Source organism: Mesitornis unicolor, unplaced genomic scaffold (genome assembly GCF_000695765.1).
Source record: "Mesitornis unicolor isolate BGI_N332 unplaced genomic scaffold, ASM69576v1 scaffold19089, whole genome shotgun sequence".
NCBI classification, from domain to species: domain Eukaryota; kingdom Metazoa; phylum Chordata; class Aves; order Mesitornithiformes; family Mesitornithidae; genus Mesitornis; species Mesitornis unicolor.
The window spans coordinates 1,304-28,405 of record NW_010206772.1 but is presented as its reverse complement, the minus strand read 5'-3'; the positions used below and the strand labels follow the sequence as shown (position 1 = coordinate 28,405).

At 37.9% G+C, this 27,102-nt stretch overlaps 1 protein-coding gene across 1 annotated transcript in view; it reads left to right on the top strand.

Moving 5' to 3' along the window:
* MATN2 (matrilin 2) overlaps window positions 1–25,094 on the top strand; it is a gene marked incomplete at its 3' end in the record, with an annotated part of 56,504 nt that extends 31,410 nt beyond the window's left edge. The window contains 10 exon segments of the mRNA XM_010191902.1: window positions 1,773–1,895; window positions 5,260–5,382; window positions 6,793–6,918; window positions 9,151–9,270; window positions 10,974–11,096; window positions 14,197–14,319; window positions 14,745–14,867; window positions 17,977–18,099; window positions 21,986–22,399; window positions 24,942–25,094. Coding sequence (XP_010190204.1) covers window positions 1,773–1,895; window positions 5,260–5,382; window positions 6,793–6,918; window positions 9,151–9,270; window positions 10,974–11,096; window positions 14,197–14,319; window positions 14,745–14,867; window positions 17,977–18,099; window positions 21,986–22,399; window positions 24,942–25,094 — 1,551 coding nt within the window.
* Window positions 25,095–27,102: the final 2,008 nt, after the last annotated feature.

The following is a 27,102-nucleotide window of genomic DNA, read 5'->3' as shown; positions in this document are numbered from 1 at the left end:
CCTGACAGTGTTTGAGAGGCATTTGGGCAATGCCCTCAACAATGTGCTTCAACTTTTTGTCAGCCATTAACTGGTCAGGCAGGTGGACCAGATGATCCAGCTGGAACTATGCTATGCTATGCTATGCTATGCTATGCTATGCTATGCTATCCAATCATTAGGCAGTTGCAGGTATTGTGGTAGAAATGCATTTCATCAGGGTTTAAATGCAAAGGAGATTACTTTGTGGAGTGATCCATATGGGCTGTTTCCCAGGTGTGATGCTAGACAGAAAAAAATATATATTCTTTGACCTACTTATTTCCTAATGTGTCTTTTAAAACACTTACAAATGTACATATGGTTAGAATTAATTTAAGAGGAAAGATGACTAATTGTATGACACATTATATCCTTGAAATATATCTTCAGTAAATATGTTTTTATATGAAGCTATTCAGTCTGGAAACAGGAAGATGCTTGCCAGGAAAATGGTCTCACATAATAGCCAGTAAGTAGTCTAATTTGACTTGATTCCACACAAATTTTCTGTAGGGTTAAAAGCAGCTCTTTCACCACACAAATTTTCTGTAGGGTTAAAAGCAGCTCTTTCAAAGTAACTAAATGGATTATCCACTTTCCTGACTACGTGACCTTGACTAAATATCTTGGCGCACCTATGTATGTGCATGATTTGCAGGGCTATTGAAGAAGGAACTGATTTCATTAAAACAAATTACTGCCTCTTAAAGCAATTTGAGAGGCTCAGCAGTATAAAATAATGAAAAAATTATTCAGTTGGCAAAGAAGGGGAATCTGTCTCATTAAATATCTGTGTGGAGCTGAGCACGTTACTGCCTTCTGCAGAATGAATCAAGTAAACTTGCCTAACATGGGGCTGGCAGCTTTCTAGGGACAGAACACCTGGTTTGTGACTTTTCTTTAATTTCTTCCAAGACTTTATTTGTGAAGAAACAGCTTAACCTGCAAAGAAATTAAACCAAAAAACCACAACAGCTTCTTTCGCACTTCTGAATGGGCTTGACTGAAGAAACTCTGAAGTACTACCTTATTACCCTTTGGCAATGTATCCTGTAAATAAGAGTTTGTGTAATAAATTACTAGACTTATGAAATAAGTGACTGGACTAGCTGTGATATTTTTATTTCCTTCCTATAAAAGGCATTCTATAAGCAAAATATCAGTGGTGAATATCAACCTGAAGCTTTCAGGCTTCATAGCTGCAGCTGCTTTGTACAGGATGAATCTGGAGCACATTAAAGGGAGTGAATGTGCTGTGACAGTCCTCAGTATAGAAGGTATTGCCGTGAGTCTCCTATATTCTCAAGCTATGGGAACAGCTCCTGAGAACTAATACAGCTGGGAGGGAACTAAGGAAAAGTAGAGCAATTCCAGGACTGGGACTGGAGAGACAGAAGGCAGAACAGAATCAAACAAACTTTGCTACACCCTGGTCTACAGTGTGACATCTGGACAGAGTTATTGACTGAGGCATGATTTCCAGATCTGAGAAAACGTGTTAAGAAGGCTCCTGATGATCCAAGAGCTGATAAATGTTCAAAGAGTGGGAGAAATGATGCAAGACTCAGATCGAATCTGATTTACCAACTGGTATTGCAAGTGTGCTACTTTTTGCAGAAAGGCTGTTCAGGACAGAAATGATGTCAGCTTTTCCTTAATAGCTATTGTGTGTAACTAGTACCATAATATCAATGTATAATAGTTCTAATTTTGTTTTTCTAATTGTACATGTTGGTCTTGTTCTTTTTCAGTTTTAGACTACTGTGCTTTGGATAACCAAGGTTGCCAACATGAATGTGTTAACACTGAGGACTCCTATTACTGTAGATGCCACTCAGGGTTCATTTTAAATCCAGACAGAAGAACTTGCAGAAGTAAGTTGTGATAAGGTTTAATTATGAACAGTTTGTGCTTTTTCTGTCTTCCAGTTCTCAGCAGTAATACTCCCACTGGCCCCGGAGACACTGAATAATGCATCAGGTATAGAAAATGTTGTAGTGCCCTGGAAGCCAAAGGTTTTGAAAGCAATGCAAGTTGTTTGGGGCAGTAGTTCGGCTTTTTGCAGGAGGGGCTAAGGGTAGAACAGGAAGCTTTTAACATGAAACCAGGCTACTTTTCAACAGTAGAAGCCCAAAGCTTTATCTTGCATAGTCTCTTTGATTATCCAGATTTTTCAGTTAGAATATCATCTTCCTAGCTGGGTAAACAAATAAGTCTTTACAAGATAATTTATAATCAGCTTCATTGTTTAATTTATAATCAGCTTGTAAGCTAAAATTAAATAGAGTTGTTCTATAATTAGAGGAAACATTGCAGCCTATTTTCCTATGGATTTTTCTCAAGAGTGAGTCTTTGATGGTGTGCCAAAGCTCTGGCAACATCAGTATCTTCTACCAAGCTTCCATGTTTCCACCAGGTTATAATTTCATGGCTTTTCTTGTTTGTTGTTTGTCAAATTTGATTGATACCAGGCTAACAAGCTCAAGAATTACCAGAGTTAGGAGTGGATATAAAGTGGAGAGGAACTGACAGACCAGAAAGTACTCTTCCTGTAGTTGGGAAAAAAAGATAAAACCTCCACAGTGTTTGATGTCATAACTCACTTTCAGGAAATGTGAAGGGAAACCTTCATGTACGTTTCTAGTTACCTTTCTTCATAAATATGGGCCTTGATAAAGAAATGTTACTATTGTGTCTGTAAGTAGACAAAATCCATTAGTTTTAGGTGAGTGAAACTGTTGACGCCAGTGGTGAATTTAGCCCATATTATTGGTGTGTTCAAAAATTATTTCTCAAGAAAAAAACATCAATATAGCACTATATTTCTGTGCTTTTTACAACCTTGGGGGCATTTCACTCTTTATGATGAGAGACTGTGTTGTATACTATGCATAGACCATATTGTGAATCATGCTTGGTATCTATTTCACTTAAATTTAACATTTAGAAAGAAAGCATATAATCCAGGCTGTAAATCTGACCTTATGACCAGGGGAAAGAGACACACACTTCTGGAAGGAGATTGCTCACAGCTCTGACACAAATTTATGGAAGTGCCTGTATTTTCCCTGACTGTGCAGGGAGCCTGAATGCGGCAAAAGTCAAGGCAGCATGAAAGCCTTTCAGAGCAAATGTATCCCCTAGCTTCTTTATGTTATGAATCACACTGCCTCTAAGTCAGCATAAACAACACAAGAAACAGACTTCAGGTCACTGGACTTAAATTGTTTGTAAATTTTAAACCTTTAACATAAACTTCTACATATTTGGCTCATGTACTGTATCTCAGGGATGATCGCCAACTAGCTATGGCTCACACCTATACCAGACTAGATCTCTGCATCAGCAAGCAGGCCCAGGCCTGGGGCACCACCTCCCAAGATCTCATGATTATCTCAGAATTCTGGCTTTCCTTTCAAAAATAGAAAGTATGCTTCCATGCCCACGGCTACAAAGAAAAGCTTGAAAATGTAAATGTTATCGGTACAGTCATGCATATCTGACAAATGTTTTCTCTGGAAATTACTCCAAACTTCCTAGAATGAAATACAAAGAACATGGCTCATGAGGGCAACCCTGCCAAGACCAGCAGAGCACTCTATGTGTGGCTGGAGGAGAGCAGCAAATTCAGATTATCAGTGAGGCAGGTAGCAGTCATTCCTAGGTACTAAGTTAACTATTAAGGGCATGTTTGCCACTCTTGATGCTCTCCTTAAGAGGACAGATGGTAGCTGCTGCTTGTCCTTAGGGGAACTGAGCCTCAACTGTTGTTCTTTAGGGAAGGCCCCTGTTTGAGTTGTGGGTGGGTTCACATGAGCTATACTTAATCTGGACTGTGCTAATGAAGCCCTGTGAAATGTGTTTTTAGTGCTGCCAGCATAATAGCCCCAAGGTCTCAACAAAGACAATAACACATATTTTTCAGCTCTTGTGGTCATCTTCAGAATCAGCTACCCAGGGAAGGTTTGTCCTGCACACTTGAGTTAGCAAGGATTTAGGTAGGTAAATTCAACACAACACTGAGTAGGTCCAGAAGACATACAGCTATATTCCTCTGGTGCACTCACGTGGCTTTATGGTTTCTGTCTCTTCAGCGCACTCTTGAACAAACCATATTTCCTGATTTTATTTTAGTAAACGGATTAGATATCCATGTGTTATGTTTATGTGCATATGCTGTCATAAAAAGATTTGGTAAAGGAAATGTTCTATAACTATATGAAGTGGAGATCATAAATGATAAAATATTCCTCTCATGTTTTCTTAAAAACTCACATTCCACTTTGTCCTGAAAATATAGGTGGTTTATTATTGCTGTGGGCTTTTATCATATATAAAGGCTCAATCGCATTAGCCCACCATACATACAAAGAAAGGACTGTTCCTGTCTCAGGAAGCCAATTACCTCTGGGAATACTAATTAACCTCTCAATGTCAGTTTTCAGGTTGTGTAATTAGGTGTTCAGAAGTGCCTGGATGTCTTTAAAAATGTGATTTACTTGATTTGTGAATTTGTTTATCTATTTTTAAAAGTGCTGAGGGGTTAAGACCATTCTTTCAGTAGTATAAATTAATTAACTCAACTAATATAAAACTAAGTGAAGGCCAGACACTGCATCTAAGTGAATGTCAGGTTCTTTGACTTCATCAATAGTGTTAAACACTATGTGGTAATTATCCCAGTGCTGACTGCACAGTTACTTTCCTTTTAAGGTACTTTATACACAAGCAGTAGCTGTTTCTAGACTTCGCCTTTCATGAGTATTTCAAATGGAAGAACTATGTAGCAAACACCCAGAGCTGTTAAAACACCAATGCTCCTGATGAGCTGATTGTCCTGCTTTGATCTGATGAACAGCATTCAAAAGCACGTTTCTGTATGTATTACAGATCACATCTAACTTGCCTTGAGTAAAATAAAGAGGTGGTTTTGATGAGGCAACGTATAGGACTTAACTGCAAAATGTTAAGAAATATTTAAGATTCTGCCTTCTCTATGGTGTGTGGTACATGTGTTCTCAAACCATGCATTGAAGTATACATATCAGGTATACCTAAGTATAGCAGATCTTTGGAAAGAAGGAACATTTTCTTTTTATATTTTGAAATAATATGGTAAAAAGTCAGAATTATGCCTAAAAAAAAAAAGGCTAAAGTAAAGAAAACAAAGTAACTGGTTTTTACCTTGCTTTTTTCTGAAGAATTCTGTTCCTCACTGACACATTTTTTCCCATTTAGGACCAGACTATTGTGCTCTTCAAGACCATGGCTGTGAACAGGAATGTGTTAATACAGATGATTCCTATTTTTGTCAGTGCCAAGAAGGGTTTAGACTTAATCCAGATAAGAAAACATGCAAAAGTGAGTAATCCTTTGGACATAGTGAAGTTCATCTGCTTTTATTTCATAAACCTGTGGTGAATGGTTTCCCTTCTGAAAGGATGAAAGTTTTTTATTTTTTTTCTATAATTAAGGTTGAGACAAATGTTTCTTTATAAAATTGAATTTTAACTGAGACAGTCATGCTGAAAAAAGTACTGTTTGCTGTTTCGTAGACAAGATTGTCTATTAGACATTTTCTGAAGAGATTTATGAAAACCTGAGGAATAATATAGGAACCAGGGTGGCTCAAAAACAATAAGTTCATTACTTATTTGAAACTTTCTGACTTTGTCATGTAGTGACACAAACAGCTTTTTTAAAAAAAAAAATCACCTTCCTTTGCCCAGTTGGTTTAGCCATAGACAGATGTATTTCATTAGCTTGGAAAAGTATTGGATAGGTAGTGTAGCTTTTAAAATTAACAGAAAGTCACACACGAAAGCACACCGTTTGCTACAAAAAAGTTATAAAAACAGCTTCAGGAATGTCAGGGTTCAAAACCAGTCACACATACTATTTACTTTAAAAAGACTTTTGTGTTACAGCTCTTCTTGAGTGGGGCCTAGAATTACATCACGTTTTCAATGTAATGTGGTTAAAGGAAAATATATTCAGCAAAATGAACTAGCCTGATCCAATGACTCAGTTCTTGGGGGGGAGAACTGTACTGCTGACATTTTATGAATAAGAAGCTTGTCTGGAGCAACGTAATTATATTTCTAGAGGCTTATAAAATGTATCTGGTTTTGGAACTGTGTTTTCTTTCAGTCTTAAAGATGCATTCTCATGAAGCATCTTCATCTACACAGTGCTGTTTTTACAGCAATACATGCTGTTCTGGTTTTTATTATCTATATGGTATTTTAATAGATTTAATACACATTTTTATAGACTGGATGTGCCTTGGTGAGTATAGAAGCTAAAGAACAGCATTGTGTAGAAGATTTATTGCCAAGGATGTAATTCAGAATTAAAGGCAAATTGTAATTCTCATTTGGGGTGTTTTTTCCTTAACCTTAGGGGGGCTTTGGATTTGGCTATAAACCTGGTGACATTTCCAGGATTAAGCTCCTATTCCAAATCTTGTTATAACAAGGCTCATGTTAGATAAGCTTGTAAAATAAAGCAGAATATTTGTATATATGCCCTCTTTATAAAGCGGGGAGAAGGCATTGCTGGTGACTAGCACCAGGCATTCCTCCTTCACCACGATGCATGACTTCTGGAGACTGCAGAAGCAGCCAAGTACTTGCAATCTTCTCTCAGATCCTCAGCTCGCTGTCAGCTTTAACCACTATCATTTAAGAAAAGTGAGTTCTTTTAAGCCATTTTGCTTCAGAAACCCTCATGGCTGGCTTCAGTTCTTCACTGTTTTTTTCTCCATGGAAGTAAACTTCTGTGCTTTAGGTCAGCATGACTTTGAGTGTGAATGCATTAACATGGAAGAGTCATTTGTGTGCAAGTGACATCCTGGACACTCCTCACAACGTGCAGGCAATACGTGCAGAAACAAGTGTGTCTCATGAACTGCAGCGACGAGTGCCTGCAGTGGGGCGAGCTGTGAACAGAATGAGAAAATGCTCCTGGATTCATTTTGGGATCTTTCTGAGCTATGCAAACCTATGTAAAGTCCACCACGAGCCAGGCCTAGTGATGTAATGCTAGAATAGTGAGATCCCTGATCCAACAGAGAATTAAAGCATCATTTTCTCCAATCCAAAGAATTGGGAAATTGTGTTCAGCCAAGGTGCCTGACACAAAGGCAGTGCTTACTGAACATCTATGTTATTGCTATGGGCTATGTAAACTGCAGCACTGATACGGGTGTATGCCGATATGTGGAGATAAGGGATCAGTGTTGCACCAAAAGAACTCAACGTTTCCCACTTGACATCACCCAGTTTTTAGAAGATAATTTTACTGCAGAGAACCATTTTGCACATCATCTAAAATACTGGCAGCATTTTTCCCTGATGTACTTATGGCATATGTTTCTAAAGGAACACTCAGTTACTGAAATCAAAGATAGGCCAGGGAGTAATTAATTTTCAATAAACTGTTTGTGATAAAGCCATATTTAAGGACACTTGGATGTGTTACAAGAGCTCAGAACTTCTTAACAGTTATGGTTTTAGGCTATCACAGGTTGAACAACTAAAAATTTTTATATCCCAAGACGCTCATTGTTCTTAAAAATATCGAGTCTTCTCCTGCCTCTTACCCTTCTTACATTTTTTACACATGTAATGAAGCACACCTGATGACCAGATTTACAGTTACACTAGTTTATAAAGCCTGGTAATTAGCATCTTAGGGATTACTCCACTTTTTGAAAGAGTCTGTTAAAAGATTCTGCATGAGAACTCAATGTATTTTAATGTTAAAATTCACGTTAGTGTGGGTGTTTGTATTGTAAAAGACAGTGCCAAACAGATGCAATTCTTCACAGAGAATACTGGAGAGGTTTATTTTCTTTTTCCACATTTTTTGTGTGCTCTGAGAAGTTACACAAGCCTCTTGATGATGATGTAAACTCTTGGAAAAAGGAGAAGTTCCAGCTGGAACTTCCTTTAGCTGGTAAAAACTGACAGCTCAGCTTCAGTTGTTCAAGCCAATGTTATCTCTATCTATGTATAATGGTAAATCTGGACAACTACTGCAAACTCGTTGCTTGGGTAAATAAACTAATAAACAGCAATATTTAGATCTAAGTAATTTTACATTAGGTACAGTTTTTTTAAATGTAAACAAATAGTTGCAGACATGCCTGTTCACATCTGTAAATGATTTGCAAATAGAGACATGAGACTGTGTTTGTATTGAGGGAACTCCACTACTTTTGATCAAGTTCAGCTAAAGTGATTTGGGCCTATATAACTAAAAATAGCCATTAACAAGTTGCCAATAAAATATGAGGAAGTTTAGTATAAAACTTTTTTCCTAAAATGTGCTTTTTCTATACTTACAGAGTCAGCAGACTACATAGTACATCTACAAGTGCACGTATCTCACCCTACTGCTCTGCTGTCCATTCTAAGAGAAAATACAATTTTTAAACCCAATTCACACCTCTCTCTCCCTTCTTTTACCCTTCGTCTTTCACTCAACCAGTTGCCTACAAGACTGAAAAAAAATACTCTTGTTTTCTCTTACTTGGAATAGGAATAGGAAAATCAAAGAAAAGGAATATATTAAGATACCCTCACACTTATCTGTGTGTAATTTGTATCTGTCCCCCACTAGGCTTTAACTGCTTGAACCTGTCAGCAGGTTAAAGTTTTAAATTAGTGATTTCTCATCCTGTTGAAAAAAAATTTTCTGTTTATGAAATAATCAGAAAGCCATATTTTCTATTTCAGGAGTTACTAATATTCATACTTTTTCTCTGAGAAAATTTTATGTTAAACAAAAGAGAGCATCATACTTTTTAAAGAAAGTTTGATTTTGTGCGTAAGACCAGGCAGGACTTCAAGGTTCTCCCTTCACTCCACTTCACGTTAGTTTCCCTTTGTGATTTTTGGCAAGGGAGGTCTGCACTTCATCACGTTTGCTATCTGCCAAGTGGGGTTGTTGTATTCATTTCACTTAGGTGGTGTTAATTAACTCAGATTACTCAAATAGGTGGGGCTACTGCATAAATAGAAAGATGCAGTATCTATTTCCCTTGCTCTGCAAAGGCATCTTGTACTAACTACAGTGTCTGTATCTAATAATAATTTTTCAATTATTAACACAAATCAATAGGAGTGGACCACTGTGCTGAAAGCAATCACGGCTGTGAGCAACTGTGCCTAAATACTGATGACTCCTACGTCTGTCAGTGCTCTGAAGGATTTGTCATCAATGAGGACCTAAAAACCTGCTCACGTAAGTCTTGTGAGAAGCCTCTTGATCTCAGCTCACCTGGGAAAGGTTTGTTTTCACACAGGGAAGAGGGGCATACTTTCAATGAGCTTTAGTTTTTGCATGGGAGCCCTTGTGAACTAAAGCTATCCTTACAGCTCTCCACCCTTTATAAATCTAATGATCACTAGACAATCATTGCAGAATAGCCAAATTGCTTCCCTCACTGGAAAAATAACATATAGAAAGGGAAGGAAAAGAGGAATGCATTTTGCCTATTGGCTTTTCCTGGACCTCTTTGATGAGAGGATTTTGGCCCCTTTTTCTACAGATCTTAGAGGTACATTATTTTGAATGTTGAATGTTGGAGCAGCTCCAGAGTTTGCTCCTTTTCTTGTGCTCAGTTAACACAGTTTTAACAGAAATCAAACTGCAAGTGCTCAGTCACAAAAATGATCTAAGGAGAACTGAGGAAAATCAGCAAAGGGAATTTGAAAAAGGCAATCAGAAACAATTTATCTAGGCATTTATCTAAAAGAACCACTGGAAATTTAGAAACAGCTGAACTATGGAGTTTTATCAACTTGCTAATGGAAACTCCCTTTTCCTGTGTAGTAAAAAGAGGCGTTTTTTTCACTTTTGAGTTATTTTCCTGCAGGCTGTACTTGGAGACCTATCAGCAGCATTAAAGCAGTGCTATGGCTTCTGGAATCCCTCTGTGCAATGAAACTGAGCCCTTTTGAATAGTTCCTCTTCTTGGCAGCATACCTTTCTCTTCATATATATTTAGGAAAGAGATTTGTCCTCTTCCTGAGCTCCAGATGAGTTGTTGAAAACTTGTGGACAGTTTTAGGCTATCATGAAAAGAGTTTTGGCACTTTGGGATTTCCTGAATGAGCAGTTGAATGGAAGGGATTAGCATTTAACATGTACTACTCCTAATGGGAAAACATCTGGGAATTACAAATCTGATGTCATATACACAGGTGCAAGTATTTTAAGACAGCTGTGGGAATACCTGAACAGTAAACAGATTTCTACTCTGACAGCCAATTACAAAAATATTAGTGACACTGTGTGTGTAGCCAAGAGACAGTAGCAAGTGCTGACTGCAGGATCTCAGGGGTCCTGTCTTTGAATTACAGAGAAGAAACACTTGTCAAATTAGAGATGACAAATGGACCATATTTGACAGTACTTATCATTTGCAATTCTTTGCAAAAGCTTGAATGGTCTAAGCCAAAGCCCACTGAGGTCCTTGAGAGGTTTTCTGCTCACTGCCACAGCAACTGGGTCAGGCACACAAGTGACTGCCACCTTCACATCAGGCCATTTAGAGACTGTCTTTTAGGAAGAATATTCACAAGGTAGCTTTTATGTCTTTGCCACTGTCTTACATAAAATTATTGCTTAAAGTGTTTTGGTTTGGTTTTGTTTGGGTTTTTTTAAATTCAATTTGTAAGTACTGAGATGTGGACTCTGTTGAGCTATGTTAAGTATAGGAAAGTACAATTTCTCAACTCTGTTTAAAGCAACCAATGGAAAGTACACCACAAGGTCCCCTTACATTTTATTGATGCTATATGTATATTATCAGATAAGGAACTGGATTATTGCTTAAGCAGTTCAATACATTTACTTGCTTAAATGCCATGCAAATACTAAAGATGAAAAAGAATTTATTCATTATGTGTTAATTTTTTTAATCACTTCAATTGCTCCTACAGGAGTTGACTATTGTGCTCTGAATGATCATGGCTGTGAACATTTGTGTGTAAATGGCGACAGATCTTACACTTGTCAGTGTTTTGAAGGATACAGGCTTCGTAACGATGGGAAAATGTGTAAACGTAAGTCATTCAGTAACTCAGAGAGAAATTTTTATGGCACACATAGAATAAATCTGTAAGGTAAGATTTGATTGCCTAAACATTACTGCATCATGTCCTTTAAATGCTGGAGAATTCCAAAAGTTCATCTTTTTCCCTTTGGTGCCATATTTACCAGCACTATGTCAATATTGTAGATATGCTAAGGCATTTAAAATGGTACTGGATGCATACTTTTAGGCACCTGAATCACACCCTAAATGTCTGTGCCATTTAAAAAGTAGCCCTGAAATTGGACTGTTGTGGATCCAAAACTATTTTATTCTGACTTATAGCCTTATATGGGAAAACTGTAATTTTCTTCTCAAATCAAGGCAAAAATATATGTCACTAGTCTTACACAGCATGAAGCTTGCAATATTATTAATGGAAACTTCATTTTGTTCGGTGTGGGATAAGGATGGTTGTAAAAGATGTATCATAATTGCATTACACATTTGACTACATTATGCAGTTATGATGAGTGGCAGATATCAAGAAAAAAATCATTGCAAATTTTTCTCCATTTTTATAGCTTTGATCACTAAGTGATCAAAGAAGAATCATGGATAAGTATCTGAAAAACTCACAGGCATTAAGTATTTTGTGCCCGTAATCTCAATAATATCCATAGATCTCATCAATACCTTCTGTTAAAAAACTTTTACAGACAAAAATTAAATTCATCCAGATATTACCATGACAAATTCTCAGTTTATGTATCACAACACCCTACTTCATTATTCCATGCAAGCAGAGACAAATTCTACTTGTCTCAAAAAGTACTGACACTCTAAAAGCAAGTGAAATGTTCTGTCCATGCAGAGGTCCAGAGGGATCTAGATAGATTTAAGCATTGGGCTATGATGAATGAGATAAAATTAACAAGTTGAAATGCTGGATTCTGCACCTAGGATGGAGTAATCCTGAGCACAGGTATGAATTGGGAGAGGAGTGGCTGGAGACCTGCCTTGCAGAAAGGGATCTGGGGTGCAGGTTCACAGCAAGCTCAGTATGAGTCAGTGGTGTGCCCTGGCACCAAGAGGGCAAACCACATCCTGGAGTGCATCAAACAGCACAACCAGCCGGTCAAAAGGGATGATTATCCTGCTGTATTCAGCATTGGTGCAGCCTCATCTTGAGCATTATGTGCAGTTCTGGGCCCCACAGTTTAAGAAGGATGTGAAGGTCCTTGAATGCTTCCAGAGGAGGGCAACAAAGCTGGTGACAGGGCTGGAAGGATGTCCTGTGAAGAGCGGCTAAGGACTTTGGGCTTGTCTGGTTTGGAGAAAAGGAGGCTGAGGGGGCACCTCATTGCTCTCTACAGCTTCCTGAGGAGCGGATGTGGAGAGGGAGGTGCAAATCTCTTCTCCCAGGTATCCAAGGGTAGGACACATGAGAATGGCTCAAAGCTGTGCTAGGGGAGGTTTAGACTGGACATCAGGAAGCATTTCTTTACGGAGAGAGTGGTCAAACACTGGAACAGGCTTTCTGGAGAGGTGGTCAGTGCCCCAAGCCTGTCAGTGTTTGAGAGGCATTTGGGCAATGCCTTTAACAACATACTTTAACTTTTGGTCAGCCATGAATTGGTTGAGCATGATGGTCGTGGTAGGACGCTTCCAATGGAAATAGTCTATTCAGTTCTATTTTAAGTTCTTGCAGAAAAATAGTGTGTGGGTAAGAAAGTGAAAGAGGCATGTTAGTTTATCTAATGTTATTTAATAGATAGTATTTTATTTTAACACCACTAAACATCTGCTTGCCCAATTATGGCTGACAATTTTCCATAATATTACAACAGGGTCATATAATTAGGCTTTTTTGCTACCCTTATATACTGCATAAACAAAACTTTTGTAATACAGAAAAATTACAAATACTTTCTGAACTTAAGCACAGAAAAAATAAAACATAGCTATTTCAGGTTTGAGCAGGTTCATTACTGAAGATGGAAAAATGATGATAGAAAGACCTGTTTCTCACCAGAAAGTTACTTGAAATGTGGATGTGGGATTTAGGTGCCTCTGGAAATCCCTGTGGATCACTAATCTGTGTGCTAGGGACATGTGAAATTCTACAAACTAGAACTAGAACAGTGCAGTTTTTCTTAATAGTGAGGTTGTACATTAGCAGGACAAAGATGTACCTTTTTGTTACAACAAAAAAAGACAGCAGGTGCTATAAATGATTTGCAGGATTGAGACCAGTGTACTAACAAGGACAAGAACATTCAGTTGCTGGGAACTGCACGACTTTTAACATCTTGACCTTAACTAACACAATTTTTTATCTGTTAAATTATTCCCAGGTAAAAATGTCTGCAAATCAGTGAATCATGGCTGTGAGCATATCTGTGTTAGTTCTGACAATTCCTATGTCTGTAAATGTCGGGAGGGATTCGTATTGAGAGAAGATGGCAAGACATGCAGAAGTAAGTGATGGGTATCTACTGAACATTTTTATATGTGCATTAGGCAAGGAAAAAAAGGGTTTTTTCACTTCTTAGTGAAAAAAAACCCACACAAAACAAAACAAACCTTCCTTTTGATATCTATGTTTTTTAATGTGTTCATTCGAAACCTATATTTATATCAATCATTCCCAGGACAGGACATCTGCAAATCAGTCAGCCATGGCTGTGAGCATATTTGTGTTAACGAAGATGACTCGTATGTTTGCAAGTGTCATGAGGGTTTTCTGCTGAGAGAAGATGGGAAAACCTGCAGAAGTAAGTAATAATTACTCAAAGACTTCTATCTACGGAATGTAGATTTATGGAAGTGTTCTAACAAATACAACAACAGTTTGCTGTTCCAATATAGGAGTAGTATTGTTATACCTGCCAGAAGCTTGTCAGAAACCCTGTGGACAGAAATAGTGTATTTTAATAACCTAACTGATATGACTGAAGACAAAAAAGACTCACAGATTTTCAGGTACCAAGAGTTAGAAGTGTTTGCTGCCTAAATTTTTGCCGAATTCTCCCAGTGATATCAGTAGACCTAATAAAAGCCATTACTTCTCCCTGCATTATACATTCACTGTACATATGCTTTAACCAACTGTCATCAACTGTTCTCAGATAAAGACATTTGCAGTTCAGTTGATCATGACTGTGAACATGTTTGTGTTAATGCTGATGAATCATACATCTGCCAGTGTTTTGAGGGATTTGCACTAAGAGAAGATGGAAAAACATGCAGAAGTAAGTATCCTTATCTTCAACAGAAGATTTCCTTCATAATCTGTGCATTCGAAGACATGTTTTAAATACCAGCAACCTTGTTTTATTTCCAGATAAAGATGTTTGCAATTCTGTTGACCATGGCTGTGAGCATATTTGTGTGAATACTGATAGTTCATACATTTGCCAGTGCTATGAGGGTTTTGTATTGAGGGAAGACAAGAAAACTTGTAAAAGTAAGTAATTTTATGTTACTGTATTTTTTGCAGTCAGACGCCTACTGAAGAAACATATTGTGTTAGAAGTAGGTTTTCTTGTAGAGGATTTTGCCTGACAAAAGGAGGATAAATATTTATTTACTAGGAGCTTATTACTTCTAGTCTTTAAAGTTTCGGAATTGTTTTCATTCATCAAACTGTAGTAACTAAAATCTAAATTATTCCTAGATAAGGACATCTGCAAATCAGTCAGTCATGGCTGTGAACATCTTTGTGTTAATAATGACGATTCATACACTTGCCAATGCCATGATGGATTTGTACTAAGGCAAGATGGGAAGACATGCCGAAGTAAGTAGTTTATGAATAAAACAAGAAATTTCATTTTCCTTTTATTGGGAGATTATTTACTGATTCATAGTGGTCAGAACAGAATATTGTTCTCTACAGATCGTAAGACTTCTATGAATCAATTATTGTTAGAACTAAAGATACACTTCAGAAAATCAGTCAGTTTTAAGTTGAAGGTTTAAATGTAGCTTTTAAAATGTGAATGCAATTTCTAGATTGTGTATGCTGAATTTTAGACTTGAGCATAGGATGTTGCTGCATTTTACTGTGATGGGTTCTAATTGCCACCGTGTTGTTCTGTGTATATTAATGCAGATCCTGACTTAACCTGTTCCTTAACATAACCTCTTAGCATGTTTTTTGTAAGTGATAAGCAGACGAAATTCCTTCAGGCTCTTTTAATGTGTTCTAATCTCTTCATAAGTCTCTTATTGCTCTCCTGAAACCTCTGCTATTTATCAGCATCCTTGTGGGGGCACTACAGTGGTACAGAGTCTTCTAATAGGAGACACAGCAGGGTCCAGGGTAGAAGAACTATAACCCACCTAATTCTTATTTGAATCTAACTATCTTTTCTTTAATAGATTTTTTAAATCTCTCTTTTTTATGACCAAAGATAGCATTAGTCTGTGACCAAAATATTCTACTAGCACTTGTGTTCAGTTAGTTATCTACCAGGATCAGAAGCTGTTTAAATCAGTCACACATGTTGTCCCACATCCTGTAAGTACGGCCTTCATTCTTTGTTTCTAGATGTAAAAGCTTAGTTCTCGGTATTTTAAAGTATGTATGACTTGCTGTTATCCAGCTTCCAAAAAGGTTAATGTCTCCTTATATCAGCAGCTGCTCTATTTTTATTTTCTATTCTCTCAAAACTAGAGTAACCTACAAACTTTGTCGGTAATTATTTTGTGTTTTCTTTTGGGTTGTTCATAAAAATGTTTAGTAGAGGAGCAGGGCAAATTCTTAGAAAGAAAGCCACTTGATGTCCACCCATTTACAGTTTATTCTGAAGACCTTTCTAGCCAGGGTCAATCCATGTAGTGTTGATTCTCTGGTCTGTTTTCACAGATCAAAATAAATACCAAGACTGCTGCCTTACTAAATGCTCCATTGTGTGAACAGCACAAGCTTTATGAACCAGCCTAGTGATCAATTTAAAAAGATATTTATTTAGTTTTCCAGGACCTATTTTTCCATAATGCTAAGTTGGTTGATATTAATTCTCTTTGATTTTACCCTAAATCAAGTTACCTATTATTAATGTGTGTTATCACATTATCTATTCCACTATTGTAATGCAGATTGATGTCAAGCTGACAGGCTTACAATGAACTACTCATCCTTTCCACACACTGGAACAATGGTATTTTTTCAGTGTGTGCGCATACACTGGAAGTGGAGACTGCTCAGTGTTTCAGAGCTTCATCAGAGTTGTAGGAGTTACTGGAAAGTAACACTAAGCATCCAAAGTGTTCTTCTGCCAACTTTTTTACAACTCCTCATTGCAAATTATCTGGAGTGTGTTCAGTAGGTGTTGTTTGACCTATTTCTCAGCTGATGAAACTTCTTCGCTCCAACGATGCCATCAGTAATCTATTTCATAAATTTAGATCTGAATACACTAAATATTTTTAACATTTCTGCACTAAGATTGGCAATTCTACCATTTCTACCTATTAATTATCAATACATTGTTAGAATGCTTTTTGATCCTAATAGGCTTTAAATAACTTACTCATACTATCCTTTATTTTATTGGCCATGCATCCCCTTGTCCTTTATCTTACTATTTCAGTGTTTTCAAATTCCTAACATTTACATGTTCAGTAAATACTGTTAGTGTTCCTTTTTTCAATCAATATTCAAATCTTATAGCTGTTTTCAATTTCAGTTTCTAAATGAAGTTGATTTTTTTAAACTACTCTGGCATTTATTTTAGATTAAGGGACTACATTTTTGGGGGTATCTAGTAAAAAACCTTAAATAATGCAATCACTCACTTTTTTCTTTTTTTAGTATTCCCCCCCCCATCCCAAAATACTCTATCTCATATTTGCTTGCAGCTGTGTAAAATGAATCCTTTAAAAGTAAGAGCCATGTCTGCTGCTGGTTTGTGCAACAGACAACAAATGTGTCTTAGCTGCACACAGCTGTGAATAAGCAGATGCAAATTTTTACTTACATTATAATTTATTCTACATCTGCTATAATGGCATCTAGTTTAGATTGTCATGTCTTAGATGCAATGCTTGTTGAGTTAAAAGATTGTCCTCAAGTGGTTTTTGGACTTTTTGTATCGGCAGTATGAGACCAGGTAATTTGGCTCAGATTGAAGTTCTTGTGAAAATACAAGCTTTTCTTCCATACACATTAAAGCTAAGTATTTTGCTGAAAAGTCAGTCTGAAGCTGGCTGTCAGTACAGCTCTACTTTCTTTGCAAAGGTGGTCCTTCATTAGCAGTTGAGAATATTTTATTTTGTGTTGCAGGGAAAAAGAAACAGGGAATGCTGATACATGTGTCTACTTCCTTCTATGCTTTCTCCCCATCTACCCTTTTTGTAGAGGTTTTAACCAACTGGTCTTGACATTGCAGTCATACAAATCCTCCCATCAATTTTCAGCAATATCAGTTAAATTTTAATTATCCCCTTGAATGAGTAGTTCCTATTCTTCTGGGGTTTGTTTATGCAGTCTTGGCATTGATGTAAGCATGTTAAAGAATTACTTTGCTTCATGTGCTATGGTGTTTTGCTTAATTTTGTTTTTTGCAGCAAGAATTTGTGCGAAATGACTGTACTAAATTATTCCCTCCTTTCACTCTTTCTGCTCTTAATGTGAAGTCCTCCTCCTTAACCTAGTCAGATTAATCCTAAAATGATTTATTGTCAGTGGGAAGCCATCCAAACCATGCAATTCTTTCTGCTCAGGTGGTAAAGAACTCATGCTCCATGTAAGCTAAGCTTTTTCACATTTAACTAGCCAGAGATTTACTTTCAGTTTGCAGGCTTCCATCTTCCTTTGCTCATAGGATTACACCCCCAGTCTCTGTATTTATCAAAAAAGTTTAACTAACAAACCACATTAAATAGTATCTAACTCTTCCCAGGCAAGGATATTTGCAAATCAGTCAACCATGGCTGTGAACATGCTTGTGTTAATGCTGGTGATTCATTTGTTTGTGAGTGTCAGGAGGGATTCCTGCTAAGAGAAGATGGAAAAACGTGCAAAAGTAAGTAGTCTGATACTTATCAGCGTAGTTTTTATCTGCAGCTCATGCTTGTGTAGAAATGCATTAACCAGCAAGAGCTGTCATCTGTTTTCAGATAAAGATCTTTGTAAATCAGTCAACCATGGCTGTGAACATGTTTGTTTTAATACTGATGATTCGTATATCTGCAAATGCCATGATGGGTTCCTACTGAGAGAGGATGGGAAAACCTGCAGAAGTAAGTAGCATGAGAACTTAATTTGATGAGTTACACATATAATCAAAGTCTCTGCTGATGTATGTTGACTACTAACTCTTCTGTTTGCAGACAAGGATGTTTGCAATTCAGTCAACCATGGGTGTGAACAAGTCTGTGTGAATACTGAAGATTCCTACATCTGCAAGTGTCGTGAAGAATTCATACTAAAGGAAGATGGAAAGACATGTAGATGTGAGTAGCCTACGCTATAAAAGTATGGTTTTATTTGAGGCTTTAAAGTGATATGGCTGTGTTTGCGCATGTGTATGTTTGTGATTTCCAACTATTTGAGCTTGTTAATAAAAGGTATTATCATAGAATCAGAGAATCATAGAGTGGTTTGGGTTGGAAGGGACCTTAAGGATCATCCAGTCCAACCCCTCTGCCATGGCCAGGGACACCTCCCTCCAGACCAGGTTGCTCAAAGCCCCATCCGACCTGGCCTTGAACACTTCCAGGGAGCGGGCATTCACAGCTTCCCTGGGCAACCTGTTCAGTGTCCCACCCCACTTATAGTGAAGAAGTTCTTCCTAAGGTCTAATTATATCTCCCTAACAAACCTCACCTCACAAACTCCATCCACTCTTCTCAGATAAAGATGTTTGCAACTCAGTTGACCATGGCTGTGAACATATTTGTGTTAATACTGATGATTCCTATATCTGCAAGTGTCACGAGGACTTCATACTGAGGGACGATGGGAAAACTTGTAGGAGTAAGTTGTTTTAATCTGTTTTGTACTTCCTGAGCTGTTAATGAAACACACTGTGCAATGGTAGTGTGTTATTTGTGTCGCTAATATAGAATGAACTTCATGGAAGTGAGCTCCTTCATGAAAGATTATTGCCTTGATTTTTACATTTTGTGAAATTTATTTATCTAGCTAACTGTGCTAAATGTAATTTTCATTATTCCAAGGTAAAAATATCTGCAAAACAGTCAACCATGGTTGTGAACATGTCTGTGTTCCAAGTGGCAATTCATACATATGTCAGTGTCACAAGGGATTTATATTGAGGAGAGACAGGAAAACATGCAGGAGTGAGTAGCTGAAACTTTTATGGGGAATATGTTTTTTCAGTTATAAAAGAAATAACAGACTTAATTTCACTGAAAGCATGTTCATGCCAGTTTTGCATTTGAGAAATGGTCTAATAAGGAAATTCTCTTCACAATTCTTAGGTAAAGACCTGTGTAAATCCATAGACCATGGCTGTGAACATGTGTGCATTAATAACAACAATTCATACAGCTGTCAGTGCCATGAGGGTTTTGTCCTGCAACAAGATGGGAAAACATGTCGCAGTAAGTAACTCAGTTGTCTGTCAGCCGCTCTTCTCTGGCGTTGCTACATAGACCAATAAAGATGTTATACTCATTTGTTATACATACTTCAAATATCATGTTGGGAGTCTTTGAATTTATAAATATGTTAAATAGAATACATACACTAACTCAATTTTTTCCTAGATAAAGATGTCTGCAAATCAGTTGCCCATGGTTGTGAACATACTTGTATTAATAATGATGACTCATACATCTGCAAATGCCAGGAGGGATATGTACTAAAAGAGGATCAGAAAACATGCAGAAGTAAGTACATTTTATTTAGAAAGCCTTTGTTTCTTTGCTTTCTATAATTACTTGACCTCACTTCAAAAAATGCCTCACTTCAAAAATGATACAATATTTGAAAGCCCAAAGCATATGTGAGTGTGATGGAAAACATTTTGAACAATTAACTTGATGCTCTCCTAAGCAAAAATTGGAACAGTTGTTTTTGTATAGCATCAAGTACTATAATTCTTTCCAAACATCAGGAAAAAAAAGCCAAAGTGAAATCTTATTATCAAGGAATGTGCATTTAATCAGATTCATATACTGTGGGGCTTTTGTCTTTATATGCTCCATTTTAAAATATCATTAATTCTATTTGCTTACCTCCTAAGATGACATGCTTAGAGTATGACATGCACTTATGTCATCACCCCTTAATACTTGGAGGATAAATTCTTCTACTGAAAATCAGTAAAAACCTTTATTCTGCATAAATGGACACCTTAGTTGGGGAGACTATTACTACCAAAAGAATGGAAACATGTTCACGGCTGATCTCAATCCTAGCTAAAACCCATCCACCATGAACTGCTGCTGTATTATGCAGTGATATTGAGGTGGTTCTGATACTCATATTCATTGCATTTCCATCACCTTAGTACATGTGACACATCTTGTCCTCAGATGACTGCAGAAAAGAATTCTTGGGGAACAGTTTAGAAAGAGAGCTGTTGTCTAAGAAGAAAAGCCCAAGCTTTAAAGCTGAAAATTCCTTATTTCTTCACTGACTTGGTAACAGACATCTTCAGTAATTTCTGCAGTCAAAGTAATTCCAGCTGCACAAGTCTCTCATATATAGTGCTTACAGCATTCTTACTATACAAACAGCAGAGATGGTGGAGGTCAAAGTTCATTTGGTCCAGATTAGGATGCAAATCTTACATTCCTTAGAATGGCAAAGTTGCATTGATCAAACAGGGGCTGAGCATCTCTGCAGCCAGCTCCTTGCACAAAGCATGCTAGTCTATGCCTGCTGGAGGCGATTTCTTTTCAGAATTAAAAAAACAGCTGGCAGAACCAGTCTGAAGCTTCAAAGACATTCTCCGGTCCCCAGATTCCCTGACCTTGCCACAGATGCACAGTGCCTACAAACTGCTTTGATTTTTGCACGTGCACTTGTCATAAAGTATGAGAACTTCAAATTTGTCACATCTTCTAAGAAATTCCCAGCTTTAATGGGTAAACCAGAAAATATTAATTTCAGCAATACATAAGCCTTCTAATTACAAGATTGTTAGAGTTACAAGCAAAAAAACCAAACTTACATGAACTATTCTGATCCATGTTTAGCAGCTAGGCACATTTATAGCATTTACTCCCTCACCTATTGGTTTTTAGCTGTTTTTTCTGCCACTGAAGGTTTAAGTTTGTGCTATAAAAACCTCATCCTAAGCTCCAGGGCAGGCTACCTAACTCTTCTCTTCTCACTCAGCCTTCCCGAAATGCTTTGACTTTACCTCACTGTACCCTGCCACTCTAAATAGGACTCCTAGACTTTCACCTTCTATACACATGTGGCTCCACTGACTCATTTCTCTGTAGCAGCTTTACCTTTTTACTACTTCTACAACACAAATGCAGCTCCAGTGATTCTCTTCCATGTCTTTCAGTGCTGGTCACCTACACAAATGTAAAGTTAACATACTAGTCTATCCCTGGAGGAAAATGATGGCAATGCTGTCTCTATATCCTAGCTGTGTTCTTCAGTTATACAATTCTCTTCACTTAAGTAATTCTTAAAATTTGCTGATTATTGCTGTATTTTTAAGAGTTGCAGTATTCTGCAAAGCAGTATGTCTCAGTATGTATTCACTGTGATTGTATTTCTGTTAAATTCTTGGTCATAGGCACACTCTTAGATTTTGACTGTACACAACAACATCTTTACACAGACACTGACAAAGTTGGATGAGCCAGAAACAAGGTACTCTAAGTGATCTCTGATTTTCTGCAGTCCCTGGATATCTCGGTCCCTTTTTCAGCTTTGTGGAGTTTTTTCATGACTTGAACACTCTGCTGCTTATTTCACAGGATGCACTGAAGGCCCCCTTGACCTAGTGTTTGTGATTGATGGATCCAAAAGTCTCGGAGAGGATAATTTTGAAATTGTAAAACAATTTGTCTCAGGAGTCTTGGATACACTTGAGATTTCACCCAAAGCTGCTCGAGTTGGTTTGCTTCAGTATTCCACTGAAGTTCGCACAGAGTTTACATTAAAGCAGTTCAGCTCAGCCAAAGACATGAAGAAAGCTGTATCGCAAATGAAATACATGGGGCGGGGTTCCATGACGGGACTAGCTCTGAAGCAAATGTTTGAGAGAAGCTTCACAGAAACAGAAGGAGCAAGACCATTTTCAGCAAATGTCCCTCGAATTGCCATCGTGTTTACAGATGGACGAGCCCAAGATGAAGTCTCTGAGTGGGCTGCTAGAGCAAAGCGAAATGGTAAGTGGAAATGGTTTTTACTCATTCTAAAAGGCAAATATTGTTAGAAAGAGATGGTAATAGTATGGATGTGCTAATCAAGAGAGCGTTTGCCATAGCAGCCTGGCTAGTGCAATGACCACTGTAGCAGAACATCAGATCTTCGGTGTTCACAGAAGCCTCTGCTACAAGGCGCATATGCCCTCTCTAGTGCAGGACCCATGATGAGTGTCTCACCACTGGGGTACTGTGCCATCCACAGGTAGTAGGTACCCACCTGGCATGCCATGCAGTGCCCTGAACAGAGCCACTAAGGGTAGACATTTGATACACAGATTTGGAGACACGGGGAACTTAATCAGAACTTCTCCGAAAACAATGAAAAAAAACAAACCCTCCAACCTGTCTCTTTAAAAATACAGAAACCTATCCTCCTGAGAAATACTATGGTAACATGATTATGTTATACTTTTATTTACATATATTCTGTATTTTTAACTATTTTATACTTCTAATGGTGTTCTGGAAGGAAGATTGTTCCTCTTTACAGAAGGATATAGCTGTAGTGCTACCTATCTTTCTGTTTCTATGTGCCTTATGAGGTGATATGCTGAAATGTAACTGAAAACTGGTGATTTTTAAGTTAGAATATGTCTGGGCAGAAAGTCATCCTCTAGAACACCTGTACCACAAACTGGAAACTTTTAAACTGTTTAGCAGAGTCAACTGAAAATTTTCAAAACTTTTCAAGAAAATAAAGGATCCATTTTCCTTGCAAAATGTTTTCTATTTTATGTGAAACTGCTTTAAGAACCATGGCTGATGGCCCACAACACAGGGAAAATAGCCAGACTATGATTAGTATAGCACTGGTCAGGGCTGATGCCCCTCTGTAAGGTAAAAAAGAAAAAATGTCCAAGGATATGAGAAGAGTGTGTGCTAACAAGGGTGCCATTACAATGAAATACAAAGAAAGTGGTTTTTAAAATATTAAAAACAAAACCTAAGATTTATTCACTAACTAGTGAGATCTGGGAAAGTACATGGAGGATTTACAGGGCTGAAGGAGGAAAGAAGTACAAGCCAACCTTGCTTACTTGCTGAATGAAACCTCCGTTCTGGACTGCTTACACTGATATTTGTAATGCTACGAGCCAAATCCATCCCCTGTGTAATTGCAGTGTAGACAATGTAGTAATGCTGAATATGAAATTGGCCTTGAATGCTTTATCACTAATATCTCCAAGTCTTTAAAAAGCAACAGACCTCAGCATGACTGGTCCATTCATTAAATTGAATCAGCTTCTGGTGAATGTTTTATTTTCCTGGCTAAAGTGCAATGGTAGGCAGATTCATGACAAAAAGCAAGATGCTTACATTAAATGTTAAAGGTGTGCGAAGCGTCTATTTTATGATGCTGTCAGGCCCAACATTCTTCAGCAAAAACGTTCAAGTCACAATTCAGTGAGTGTGTAGCTGTTATTACCCCATGGTAAAATAAAGAGATACCAAACCTCCTCGTCCTAAGTTTTATCTGAAACAACCAGCTAAGAAGGCAGCTTCTGCTCTTGAATCTTATAGAAGAGCTTGAAATACTGCATAGCTAATATTTGTATTATGCATCACAAAATCGGTACTAGTTGTGGACCCTTTCTAAGGCAGAACTGATGTAAAGAGAAACGTTGCATCACATCATATGTTCACAAGAATAAAGAGATCAGTGATTAACTGCTGGAAAAGAGGTTATTGAAAATCACTATGTTTTGTATTCATTGCTTGTTTAAAATCCATCCAGTGAGAGGGCTGTGCACCACTTCCTCCTTCCTGGCTTTCAGAGTGAAGAAAACTACAAATCCTCATTAACTTTCTCCCTAGCACCTCTGTTGGGAAAATGCTTGTCCCGAGCATCCCTGTGTGGGTCCATTGAAGTTGCGTAAGGCTCTTCTGTCCCAGCTTGACAAATGGTTTCTTTTCCCCTGTTCTTACCCTCAGAGGCCTGGGTTGCCTTTGCAGTGCCTCTCAGTCCACTGGTGTCCCTTAGACGGCAGAACCTAGTCTCAGTGTGCCCTGAGGATTTTGATGAAACACTAAGTTTTGGGTTTTTTTTTTAATTACTGCCATGTTTCAGGATTCTGCCCCATTGGGTAATATGTAACATGGGTCTTCCCATCAAGCCAGTAATTAGCTTTTTTGCACACACCCTATGTACACAGACATACACAAAACCAGCAACTTTCAGTGCAGCTGTGAGGCTAACTTGTGTGATTCTTTTGGATGTTTGCAGTGCTTTTTCTGGGTTCATTTACTATCAGTGATGGCCAGGCAACTGTTAACAGTAACTTAAAAACTGTTAAATTACAGCAAAGCAGTATGCTTTACTCTCAATAAGTAAAGCATATTAAGCCTGTTCAAAACAAATTTTGATGTTACACAGCATATACGTATCTTGAGTTCTCCTTTTCTCTCTCTCTGAAATAACTAATGCTCATATTTTCCTTTCATGGAGAAACAAGGGCTTAGAACTGCAGATGTAATAATTATGTGTAATTTCTTTTGCATCTAGGTATAATTATCTATGCCATTGGAATAGGAAAAGCAATTGAGGAAGAACTGCTGGAAATTGCTTCTGAGCCATCATATAAACATCTGTTCTATGCTGAGGATTTTACAGCTATGGAGGACATAAGTGAAGAGCTGAGAGCCCAAATCTGTGAAGGTAACAGTAACCCACTTTCACTGAGACAGAAAAAGAATGAATGCTTACAGTTATTTTGCAGACCTAAAAGGACAATTAGTATCATAGTATAGGCCATAGATCATTGGTGTCAGACATTACAAGGCATAAGTCACAGTAATTTTTCTGTCATTTAGTATATGAGGAATATGTGCCCTTAACCTATCACCAGGTAAAGGTATATAATAATTGTCTTTATTTTCATAAAGGTTGCATAAAATGTACACTTCTGTGCTCAGAAGTTCTCCTTCCTCTTTTTTTTTTTCCTACAGTTAAGTCAGGCGTGCACTGAACCCCACTCCGCCAAAACACCATGATCTACTTAACTAGGAATGTGGGAAAATAATCAGAGATTTGTAATGTCTTAATGAGAATTTTAAAAGTTACTCTTAAGACTAGTGGCAAAAACCTAAACCACAGCAAAACAGATCAAGAGCTGTTGTGCATATTTATAGAAGACTAAAAATAGTTAATTGAACATACATTCACAGCCAGAAAGAGTGGACCTCACTGTGCATAAGCTCCAAGTTTTGCTCCACAAACGTGGAAGGTTTGTTCCAGAAAGCACCCTTCCTCACTCTGGCACAAACAGCCTCTCTATAAGTGTTCCCAGCTGAAGTTTTGCAAGGGGAAGGGGAAATGTGAGTTGGGGTGAAAGCAGTTCAGCCAGAGAGAGGACAGTGTGTCTCTCCCACTCACACATTCCCAGGACTTGGTATTATCTGTACATTCAATTAGTAATTGAAACAAAATTCAGAAATGTCACCATTGATAATATTAGTGATAGCACTAGCATTGTTCAAGGTGATTTCATTTTCACCAGCTTTCATCTGGTTGTTTTTCTTGGAATTAAATGCAAAGAGGTTTTATTTTCTTCTTTAACGTTACTGTGGAGAATTGGCTGGCAAGCAGCAGCGCATTTCTTCCTCATACAGATGTCAAGGAAGAATCTGAAAAAACGAATCTGAGAACGTTTTCTAGCTGGTTTATTCTTTGCGCTTCTCTCAGTCCTAAGAAGTCCTAGTTCCATCTTTCTGAAATGCAAAATACTATGACAACATGAAACCAAGTCTGTTCAAGTAACGTTCCTATTAGGCAGATAATCTGCTGATGACAGCATGTCATCCAAAAAGCTTGGGGAGACACCAAAGCCAAAATTATCTGGCAACTGGGATAATAATTCACACTCATTAGCAAACCCCAGAGCTCAGTGATGGAAATGCATCCTTCAGGTACCAGCAGTGTTTAGCAACCACGATTTTTTCTTTTTAAACTACATCATTTACCATATGAAAAATAAGCAAATCCTGCCCCTTTGTGGCACTTTCTAGACTACACCTCTAGTAACTGGGCAGAGCTGGTGCCTCTCGCCTTCTGTCGTCCTCCTCTCTCACCACCAGGCAATGCCTCACACCTGTGAACTGAGGACTGACCCAGCCTTGTTTTTCTGGACACTCCAGGATGACCTATTGCTCATCAACTCACTCCACCAGAAATTCTGCCTCCATGCCTGTTACACAAACTGAAAGTTCCTTCCCACCCCCATTTTGGTTTACAGCCTAGATTTTCTCCCTCCTTTGCAGCAGCAGTAATTTCATTTTTACTCCAGCCTTGGTCCTTAGCTGAGGACTTCTCAAGCTCCAGCTTGTGAGGGCAGTGGGAGACCCTTTGAACCCCATGGACTCCACTGACAAAGCCTCTCATCCCCAGTCACAGATGTGGATGGGCTGCATGTTTCCAAGCAGAAGCCCTCCAAAGCTCTTTTGGGGTAAGGCTTTTTTCCTTTTATTCTACAAGAAAGCATCAGCCTTGTAGAATAGGATAGCTGCTGGTTACTATTACATATTCTTAATGACTAGTAGTAAAAAAAAAAAAATATGGTTTTCTTCCCATTCATTGCCTTGGTTAATCTTCATTTCTCATCTGACTGGAAGCACTAATCAGGCTACAGCAATGTCATTACAATACGCGCTCATCATGATTGCCTCTT